At 32.0% G+C, this 11,602-nt stretch overlaps 1 protein-coding gene across 1 annotated transcript; it reads right to left on the bottom strand.

The window, feature by feature from the left end:
- Nucleotides 1-487: 487 nt before the first annotated feature.
- Nucleotides 488-1,306, bottom strand: LOC107960653 (uncharacterized mitochondrial protein AtMg00820-like). The gene is made up of 3 exons (XM_016896962.1): nucleotides 1,181-1,306; nucleotides 889-1,105; nucleotides 488-804 (listed from the first exon to the last, which is right to left on the bottom strand). Exons 1-3 carry the CDS (start codon nucleotides 1,304-1,306, stop codon nucleotides 488-490), a joined length of 660 nt encoding a protein of 219 aa, XP_016752451.1.
- Nucleotides 1,307-11,602: the final 10,296 nt, after the last annotated feature.

Below are 11,602 nucleotides of genomic sequence, written 5' to 3'. Positions count from 1 at the left end.
ATCTTGTGGGCTTTGCTCCCAAAAGACCTTTCTCCAAAATAATATCAAGTGCGTATTTCCTTTGACAAAGAAATATACCCAAAGAACTACGAGCTACCTCTATCCCCAAAAAATATTTCAAAGCACCAAGATCCTTCTTATGGAAGCAAGAATTGAGATAACCCTTAAAAGTTTTCAAAGCAGCGGAGTTATTCCTAGAAATAAGCAAATCATCAACATAAACTAGCACATTAATGTGTACAGATCCTTTAGTGTATGTAAATAGAGAATAATTAGGATATGATTGAAGAAATCCATACCCTTTCAGTGTAGTTACTAGTTTAGCAAACCAACATCGAGTAACCTGTTTTAACCTATACAAAGACTTGTGCAAATGAAAAAGCATATCAAGCTTATCAGGGGAAAAACCTGGAGAAAGTTTCATGTAAACCTCTTCATTAAGATCACTATGCAGAAAAGTATTATGTACATCCATCTGAAGCAACTCTCAATTTTTTGAAGCTGCAATAGCTAAGAAAGCACGAACAATCACTATTTTCGCCACAGGAGCAAAAGTTTCATTATAGTCAATGCCTTCTACCTGATGATTACCAAAAACAATAAGATTGGCTTTAAATCTCTCAATACTTCCATCAGAGTTATATTTAATCTTGTAAACCCACTTACTACCTAGAACTTTCTTTTCGGGAGGAAGTGTCTCTATAAACCAAGTGTCATTATCTTCTAGAGCACGAATCTCCTTTTGCATAGCACTACGCCATCCTGCATTCTTCATAGCCTCTTTAAGAGACTGTGGCTCAACCCCTACAATAATAGCTACAAAAATATTTCAGTGTTTCATAGTAAATTTGTCATAATCAACATAATGAACTATAGGAAATGGAGTACTCAAGGAAGGCTCTAAAGTAGGTGAGGCGAGAGATGAACTTTTCTTTATAGTGGTATGAGTGACAAAATCCCGAAACTTCACCGAGGGAAATTTCTCCCCATGCCCTCGTCCCAATTCAAGCGCATCATCACCCAAAGCCCTATATATCACCGTGTCATTGGAGGAAGAAGAAGACACCACATGTGTCGAAGAATCCGCATGTGGTGAACTCACAGGCTACAGAGTGACAAGTGAAGGAACTACCGCGGGCTGCAACACTTCTGACTCACCAAAATATGTATAAAAAATTACGCCTGCACTCCCATATGGCAGAGCAACAGGGTCGGGCTCAATGGTTGTAAAATTCTCATCCAAATACGGAAAAATATCCTCAAAAAATTTCACATCATGGGTCACAAAAAACTTTTTAAAATCCATTTCATATAAATACCAACCTTTTTTTACCAAAATGATACCCAATAAAAACACACTTTCAGCTTCCTTTAGCAAACTTATCACCTTTAAAACATTGATTATTATCAAAACATAAGAAACCAAACACTCAAAGATCATCAAACAAAGAAGGTCTACTAAACAACATTTCATAGGGTGTTTTACCAGGAAGAAGAGGTGAATGAGTTCGATTGATAAGATGAGAAGCAACCAAAATACACTCTCCCCCAAAAAATATATGCAGATTTCCTTGGAAACGGAAAGTATGAGCCACATTTAAAATATACTGATATTTCCTCTCCACTCTCCCATTCAGTTGAGGAGTACAAACACAAGATATTTGAAAAATAATCCCATTTGTAAGAAAATAATCTTGGAGACAATTAAATTCCATCCTATTATCACTTCTAACAAACTTTATCAGTTAAGAAAATTGACGATTAATCATAACAATAAATGACATGAAAATCTTGAAAACCTCATTATTAACTAATAGATATAGCCAAACAGCATGAGAGAAATCATCAACCAATGCTAAAAAATAATGAGATCTGCAAAATGGAGTATCATGAAACCCCCATAAATCAAAATGAAGTAACTCAAAAATACGAGTGTGTAACAGCCCGTTTTCAGTGAAATCGAAACAGTGGTTTTAGGATCACAAATCCGAGTCCAGAAGAAAAATTATTTTTATATTATTTCATGGTTTGCATTATGATAGAAATATCGTATGAAAATTTCATTAAGAAAATTTTACTGATTATAAGTCTAATTTGATAAAAAAGACCAAATTGCATAGAAGTGCAAAAGTTGAATTCTAGTAGCTAAAGGGATCAAAGAGCTATGGAATTCAAAATTTGAGGTCCTTATATGGCAAATAGACCATTAAGAGGAGTTAGTAGATAAGTATGATTAGTCATCAATGGAAAATTTGATAAAGAAAAGGATGAAATTGGAAAGTAAAAGATAAAAAGATGATAAATAATAAAATAAAGTAAAATATCATCATATTATCATCTTTCCTAAATTAAAAACATGGAAACCCTAGTTATGGAGACTTGAAGAAAGACAAGCTTATTTAGCTTAATTAGGTGAGCATCCTTGTCCCATTTTAATAATTTTCATATTTTCGATATTGTAATAGCTTAATCTAGCTATCTTGGGGATTAATTTGTAAAATTATCAAAGTGTTAGGGTTTTTCCATGGATGAATATGTACGAATTATGAAGTTTTATGATAGAAAATGAAAGGTTGTTGATAGATAAACAACTTTTGTTAAGGGAATTTTGATGAAATCATGATTTAGGGACTAAATTGAAAAGATGAAAAATTCATGGAAAAATTCAAAATTTTATGAAATGCATGGGATGATAATGTTATATGTAAAAATCGGCTAGGCTTAGAATAAGGATTAAATTGCATGAATTTCATTTTTTGAGCCTAAGGATGAAATCATAATTAATTAAAAGTATAGGGGTAAAATGGTAATTTTTCCAAAAATATAAATTGGATTGAATTGAATATAAATTGATGTTAAATTCATTCGTATAGATCCAAATAGATCAAATACGGAGTTAGATTGTGGAAAAGAGAAAGTAACGGATTAGTAGCTTTTGAGTACACGAACATTGTCGAGGTAAGTTTGTGTAACTAAAATTATATTTTTATATGTTTGAATTGAATGTTGTGTATGTGAATTGTGTAATTTCTATGTATGAAAATCAATCGCATATTTGCCGATGTCTGACAAGTATTAAGTTCCGTTTGAACAAATAAAATTCGATGGAATACAGGGTTTGCGAATTGGTTGTGGTCTTGCATGTGTTGCAGACACATCATAGCTAGCAAGAGCGTCCCGTTATTAGCTCTCATAAGCATCTTGATATTGGCTCTCTTGAGCTTCCTGATATATGGCTCTTACGAGCTTCCTGATATATGGCTCTAACGAGCTTCCCATTAATAGCTCTTTTGAGCATATTGATTGGTTATGATCCTGCATATGTTGTGGACACACAACAACTCTTATGAGCTTCCCGATATATGGATCTTCGGAGCTTCCTGATTAAAGGCTATTTCATGAGCTTCTCAATTAATGACTCTCTGAAGCTACCCGATAATGGCTTTTATGAGCTTCCCGATTATGGCTGTTATGAGCTTCCTATTATATGGCTCAAGAGAGACCTTCCTATTTATGTGCTCGTATGAGCATTCTTGAATATGAATTGACAGATTACAAATTTTTACACTTCGTGTGTACTATCCTCGTATCTATCGATATTTTAAAAGGTTCAATGGGTAAAGTTCTAATATGAGATAACATGGGTTCTAAATGAATTATTACTCGAATATATCTAAAATACATGGAAATAATTTGTACATGTTATATGGACTCATGATGTTGAAAGTATATGTATACGACAATTTAACTATTATTGAGCTCATATATGCTTCTTGGTATTTCTGTGAAATACATGACTAACATGTTTGATGAGGATATGTGTTTAGGCTATGGCCAAGTTAATTGAATATTGCTTATATACTTACCTCATGTATGAAATAATGGTAAGTTTAATTATATGTTATGAACTTACTAAGCTTTAAAGCTTATGTAACAACTTGTTTTTAGTCAAATCGGAACAATTGTTTTGGGACCATAAATCCAAAGTCAAAATAATTATTTTATTATTATCTTAAGGTCTACAGTATGATAGTATAGTTGTGTGAAATTTTCATTAAGAAATTTTATCGTTTGAGTGTTTAATTTGATAAAAAATATTAAATCGCGTAAAGTGTAAAACTTGCATTCTATTAATTAAAAGTGTTTAATAGCTATGGAACCTTAAAGTAAAGGTCCTTAAGTGGTAATTAGCTTATTTATAAAGTTAGTGGAAAAAGATGGACATTATTTAAGTGAAAATTAATGTTTTAGTTAAAGGTTATAATTGTAAATTGATAAATAAAGAATAAATAAGTTTAATAAAATCATTTTTTAGTCCATCTTCTTCACCTAACAGATTGGAGCTAAGAAAAACACCATAGATAGAGTTTCAAGCATTCGACCAGCTACTCTTTATGCATGAAAGTGATTTTTGATTCGGTTTTTAGTGTTTTTTTATGTTTTTGAGATTGTTGCAACTTAATCTAGCTAGCCCAGGGACTATTGTGCAAAAATGTTAAAGGTTTAGGCTTTTACCATTGATGAATACATGTGTGCTTTGATGTTTGATGGTAGAAAATGTGTGTTTGTTGATAGATAAACAAGTTTTGTAAAGTGATTTTTTGTAAAAATTGTCATTTAGGGATTAAATTGGAAAATGCTGAAATTTTGTGGTTAAAATGTGAAATAAATGAAAATATGGGCTGCTATGGACTTGTATTAAATTCGGCTAACATGGAGTATGGTTTGAATTGCATGAATTTCTGATTTTATGGAATAAGGACTAAATTGTAAAAAAGTTAAAATATTAGGGGCAAATGTGTAAATGTGTCTTAATGTGTATTTTGGACTAAATTGAATAGAGAGATCATTGAATAATTGAATAAGCTAAATTTGATATTATATAGATCAAGAAAAGTGAAATACGGACGTAGATCAGGGAAAGAACAAGATTTTGGATTAATCGACTCGTTTTGCCATTTTTGCATCCGAGGTAAGTTCGTATATAATAAGCTTTATTTAATTTTATTTTAAAATGCTTTGATATTTTATAAATTATGAGTGTGACTCTGCTGACATGTTCGACGACAGTTCAACATTGGAAATCCCGATTGAACCTTAAGAATAGAGTAGGATACAAATGACATGTCATTAGGGGTTACATTGAGTTGGCTTTGAGCCATGATATTAGCACTTCGGGTGCGAGATTCATTGAGTTGGCTTCAGGCCATGATATTGGCACTTCAGGTGTGAGATTCATTGAGTTGGCTTCGGGCTATGATATTAGCACTTAGGGTGCGAGACTCCTAAGTATCCAACTTATATTCCAAATGGTTCAACGGGTATATCGAAGATATGAAATGGTGAGAATAGATACGTAATAGTACAAGTATGTACGGAAACTATGTGAGTATCGAATTTGTGGAAGTTATAAGTTCATGGTTATAGTTTTGATTGAATACAAGTTAACATTTTGATTTGAATGCTTTGTAGCTTATTATGTTTATATTATTTGATTGTAAATAAATGGTGAGTTTGCTTATTAATTCATACGAGCTTACTAAGCTTTATAGCTTACATTGTTTTTTTTCTGTGTTTTATAGTGATTTTAAAGCTAGCTCGGATTCGGGGATTGTTGGAGACTTCATCACTGTAATGAACCGAAAGTTATGGTATCGGAAATTGAGTCTTGAGTACTGTTTCCGTGAAATTTATTCATGAATATTTATTAGAAATATTTATGAATTATAGTTGAATGATTATTTAGTGTTTAATTAAGTGAAGTAGCTTAAATTTAGTTTAAAGGATTAAATTGCATAAGGAATAAAAGTTTAATTATAGATTAAAGAAGTAAAAGGGACTAATCTAGCAATTAGACCCTAAGTGCCATGTGTGTGAATGTATGATATAACATGTGTAATAGTTGGTATATATGTGTAATAGCTATAAGATATTTTATGTTATAGCTATTACACATGTTAATTTTATATTTATTATAGGTTAATAATATTATAATATAGTATAATGAATAAAGAATAATGAGTAAAGAAACATAGAAAGAGTTACAGAGAGCAAACGTGAGAAAGAAAGAAAGAAAGAAAGAAAGAAAGAGATAGAAAAGGGAAATTTGAGGATTAAGGCCCTAAAGCTTGATTGGTAAGTTGTTTTAGCTCATTTTCTTATGAATTTTATGTTTATGGATGCCTAATTCAAAGTTCTACATGTATGAGGTTAAAATGAAGAAAAATAGAAAATTTTTAGATATTGATTTAGTTGAATAAATTGAGGTTTTATGGGTTAAATTGATAGGAATTGAAGTTAGAAGTGAAAATTGAGTGATTTATTAAAAGAATTCTAAGTTAGGTTTAAATAGGGATTAAGTTGAATAGAGCTCAAAATTTATGTTTTATAATGAATTTTATGAGTTAGAAATTGTTAATGAGTTGATTAAAAGAGAATATGAAGCTTAAGTTAAAGAAAAAAGATTAGTAATGGAAAAAGGACGAAATTGGAATTTTTGTAAAAGTTTGATAGAAAGTGAAAAATGTGTTTTATGAATTAGTATATTGATGATTTTTAATTGTATGATTGTTAGTAGCAAACGTAGCACCGGATACGTCATCAAAGAAGGGAAAAGAGAAAGTGAACGAAGATATCGATTAAATTCGATAAATAGTGGTTTGTATTTCTATAAACCGAGCTTAATCATTATTGCTATATTTGATATTTATATTGTATGAAAATGTGAATGAGGTAAGTATTTTTACCATATTGAAATGAATGTGATTTTGAATACCCTATTAACAGTGTCGGGCTAGTCGGATATAGTTGACATGTCATAGGAATTGGAAGTATTGGGATATTCCGACATTGAGTCGATGAGACACTATGTGTCGACTACTGTTAAAGTTCCGGATTTGTTCCGATGAAGTACGTTGTGTACTATAATGTTAAAGTTCCAGATTTATTTCGATGAAGCACTATGTTCTTATCCCGGAGTGTGGGTTGGATCCGTGTATCCGTCAGTGTCCGAGTTATGTTAATAAGGGTAAATAAAGTAAAGGTTATTAAAGTACTGATTGATATTGAATAATAGCAATAATGTGTTTGAATTACCATGTTTTAAAGTTGATTAAGCTATTGTTTATAGAAATACCACTGAGAGTATTCTCAGCGTACGGTTTGTTTCTGTGCGCAGGCTAGGTACGAAAGTATAAGGACTCAGCATACAAGCCGATCCCCAAACTCAAATTGGTGAAGTTTCTATCTTTTTAGAAAATGGCATTGTACCTAGGATATCTTTTGGTTATTTTGAAAGTATCTAAGTTGTTAAGTGATATTTTGGTATGTTTTGTAAATGTTACCAAAACCTTAAGTATGGTATGTTTTGATATGTTAGTGAAGAGTAATAAGAGGAATTGTTGGTAAATGTTGTAGAGAGAAGAAATGAAGATGTTATAAACTTAGTTATCAACATTTTATACTAAAACAGATTTGACAGTAACAGTAGTCCAACTTTGAAAATATACCAAAATAGTATAAAGTGAATTAGATGATGAATAAAATATGTAATTGAAGCTTAATGAATCTATTTTATATGGAAGAAACAAAATAGGTAAAAGAGTTGTATTTTATGAGATATTTACGTTTTGGTGAAACAGGGTTAGAACAATTTCTGGATTCCCTGTTCTAACTTTAGAAATTCACCATAAATTGTGTATTAAGAATTAGGACTCAAAATTTATTTTTTTGGATTCCTTATTGAGTCTATTTTTAATTGAAACAAATGGCATAGTCATTGGATTTTTGTACAGGAAGAAATTTTATTCGTAGTGCACAAGGGTCAGAGTAGCTGAACCCTGAAACAGGGGAGACTTTTTCTAATAAAATGTACTAATTGGCCTGACAAAAAAATTCTAGAAAAAAATTAGTAAGTAGATATATGAGTCTAATTTCAGGGAAAATTTACAGAATTGGATTTCAAGTTTCGTAACTCGAGATATGATTTGTTTAGCGACCGTGACACAGATGGATAGTTTACTACGAAAACTGTTTAAGTGCTAAGATAAGTTTTGTAATGTCTCCTGCTTGACTCCGGCAACAGTCTCGGGTAGGGGGACGTTACAATCACACTATCCAACCATCACTTGGTACATTTGGAATTAAGTTATGGTTATATGGCATGTATAGAGGTTTTGGGTCATTTGGTATATAACATTATGAATTTGGCCATTTGTGTTGGCTTGTAAAAGTTAAGTATTTTGTTTGTGTATAGCCATGTGAGTTGGCTTATTTTGGAAAATATGGTGGTATATATATATATGTACTAATGCTCTTTAGTGATGTGGTTTATACTTGCTTGTTAATGGCTTGTTGAGACTTAGAATAAAAAGTAGCAAATTGCTTAGGGTATGCCTTATTATGAATTGGTACATTGAGTACCATATGAATGCATTAAGAGTTATGGTAGATATGTGGTTTTAGGTAAATTAGTGCACAATTGAAAGTGACCAATTAAGTGTTTTGAAATTGTGAAACTTTTATGCTTTGAATTGGCAAAACATTATATTGTGAGCATGTTAGTTGTTGGTATTGAATTGGCCTGTTTTGGTCTTGGTTGTGCTTGAATTGGATGCCTATTTATGCTGTATTTTGGTGCCATTTGGTTTGGGGTAGGTGTATACAAATTGGGTGGCAAAATGGATTGGTAAATAGCCTATTTTTGTCCACACGGGAAGAGATATGGGCGTGTGTCTCAACCGTGTGTGACACACGGTCAAATTACACGGCCATGTGTCCCCTGGTGTTGAATTAGAAACCAAAGCAGTATGCTTCACATGGCCCAGCACACGGGCGTGTGACTTGGCTGTGTGGCATAAGTTAGTAAACCCTACAGGTTTGGCTCGACCTAGCACATGGCCTGGCACACGGGTGTGTGTGGCTATTTTTAGGGTAGACGGGCTAGTCACACGGGCGTGTGTGTTGGCCATGTGACCCAAATCAGAGAGTTACACGGGATCGAATACGGGCTGGGGCATGACCATGTGATCTCATTTCAAATGTCCACATAGCCTGTGACAAGAGCGTGTCTTTAGCCGTGTGAGACACACGGCTGGGCCACACGGGCTAGCTAAAACACCAAGCAACGATCACAAAAATATAAAAATCATAAAAAACTGAGCTCGAAACATACTTCAATTAAAGACAAAAAAGGCCGAACCCTAAAAAACTTCCTTGGCTGTTTCTTTTATCTACATTTAGTGGAAGGTGAAGGAAATTAACATGATTTTGGCTTTTATTTTAGTTAATTAAGCCATTTTAACCATTTTACCATTTTAACCTTTAATAACATTTAAAATTTCCATTATACCAAGCCATAGAATTCCACTATCAACATTTATGGGATAATTACCACTTAAGGAGTCCCACTATTTAATATCACAGCCATTTAATACCTTTAACTTATAGAATTCAACTTTTACGCTTTACGCGATTTAGTCATTTTTACCGAATTAACCACTCAAATGGTAAAATTTCTTTACAAAAATTTCACAAAACTCTAATATATTGCTGTAAATATTAAAATAATAATAAATAAAATTTTCAATGTTAGATTGTGGTCCTGAAACCACTGTTTCGATTAACCTTAAAAACGGGTTGTTACATCCACCCCTACCTAATCCCCAACCCGTTCCCGTAGTTTCTAAAGGTGTGGAATTTCTACGATTGAATAAACTGCCAATTAATAAGATTCGAAAACATAGAGCCAAAGAGTTTAAAGCTAATGTTGATGATGATCTCGAGAGAGCCGAGTTTTGGCTTGAAAATACGATTCGAGTGTTTGATGAACTTTCTTGCACACCAGTTGAGTGTTTAAAATGTGTCGTATCACTTCTGAGGGACACTGCATATCAATGGTGGAATACTTTGGTGTCTGTGGTATCCGAAGTTAGAAGTTTTTTGGGTTTAGCTGGTTATTAAAGATGTTTTGTTAAAGGGTTCTCAATGATTGCTACATAAATGACCAGATTGCTATAGAAAGATGTGAATTTGAATTCTCGATTCAGTCCTGAACCACCCTGAATGCATGGTCTAGGCCTCGTAGGCTCATACTAGGGACGGTATGTATGTTGTTGAATGATGATTATATAAAAAATTAAAAATGTATGTGAAATGTGTGTTTTATGGTATAGTAAGTCCGGTAATGCTCCGAAACCCTATTTTGGAGTTGAATACGGGGGAGGGGTGTTATAGCTTATTTTGTTTTATTTTCCTGTTTTGTAGTAATTTGGAAGCTTGTTGGGTTGGAAGCTTGGCGGAGAAATCTCACATTATCCATCAGCTCAATTCGGTATATGTAACAAACTAAAATTTCATTATAATGGCATGTATAGGCTAAATTTGGCCAATGATGACATATATGTGTTTGGTTGAAATTTTTGCCATTGGTATGGCTTGTAGTTGGTATGTTTTGATATGTAAAAATGGCTTTAATATGTTTGATGTGTGTTTGAAATGGATGAATCATGAAAATCATGTAGGCATGTTGGTGATTGGTTTGTGATAATATAATTGGTAAAATATGCCTATATGTAGGTATGGTTATTTTGATAAGTTTGGATGGTTAAACATATGTATTGATATGTCTAGTATGTAACAGCCCGCTTTCAGTGAAATTAGAATAGTAGTTTCGGGATCACAAATCTGAGATCAAAATATTTATTTTATTATTATTTTAATGTCTACAGCATGTTAATAGTGTCGTATAAAAATTTCGTGAAGAAATTTAATCGTTTGCATACTTAATTCAATAAAAAGGACTAAACCGCGTAAAGTGTAAAAGTTGCGTTCTAACAGCTAAAGGTGTCTAATAGTTATAGAACTTTAAAGTGGATGTCCTTAAATGAAAATTAGACCATTAATATTGTTAGTGGACAAAGATGGATATCATTTAAGTGATTTTTGTTGATTAATTAAAATGTTAGTTTAGTAATTATCAAATTAAACTACAAACAAATAAAGAAAATATAATGTATCATCTTTTAGTTCATAAATGTAATACCCCGAAAATTACTACATTTAAAAAGTAAGATATTATCCTTGATATAGTTAAGTAAAGAAATAAAGTGACAAAAAGGGAAATTTTATTATGTCAACATTGGGAAGTATATTATGATATATTACATTATTAATTCAAGAAAGGACTAAATTGTAAAAGTGAGAAAAGTTTTGTTGCCCAAGAGTAAATGCTCAAAAATTGAAGGGTAAAGTGTAAATATGAAAAAGTTAAAGGACCAATAGTGTAAATATTTTAGGGGTGGAATAATCAAGAAACTAAGGAAAATGGATGAATTAGGACCAAATCGAATAGGTGAAGAATTATGAGGGACTAAATCATAATTTTCCCAAATTAAGTGATGACTCAATGATGGAATTTTAAAAGATTATGAAGGGAAAAATGGTCAATTAGTAAGAGTGAGAATTCTAGAATGTAATGATTATGTTGATGATATTTTAAATTAATTAATTAGATAAATATTATTTTATTAATATTTTAATAAGATATTTTTGATTATTTTATTATTTTATTTAGTATATATATGTGTGTGTGTGGAAAACACAC

This window comes from Gossypium hirsutum, chromosome A05, assembly GCF_007990345.1.
Source record: "Gossypium hirsutum isolate 1008001.06 chromosome A05, Gossypium_hirsutum_v2.1, whole genome shotgun sequence".
Lineage (NCBI taxonomy): Eukaryota > Viridiplantae > Streptophyta > Magnoliopsida > Malvales > Malvaceae > Gossypium > Gossypium hirsutum.
The sequence above is the reverse complement of the archived record's forward strand: the minus strand, read 5'-3'. Positions and strand labels throughout refer to the sequence as shown.

What these genes read in the sequence shown, in the direction of transcription:
- LOC107960653 (XM_016896962.1), bottom strand. Translation starts at nt 1,306, where the DNA reads ATGGATTTTAAAAAGTTTTTTGTGACCCATGATGTGAAATTTTTTGAG. An exon ending in TGCCATATGGGAGTGCAGGC is followed by an intron (nt 1,106 to 1,180) that starts GTAATTTTTTAT and finishes GTCACTCTGTAG; the next exon opens with CCTGTGAGTTCACCACATGC. An exon ending in TACTTTAGAGCCTTCCTTGA is followed by an intron (nt 805 to 888) that starts GTACTCCATTTC and finishes CTATTATTGTAG; the next exon opens with GGGTTGAGCCACAGTCTCTT.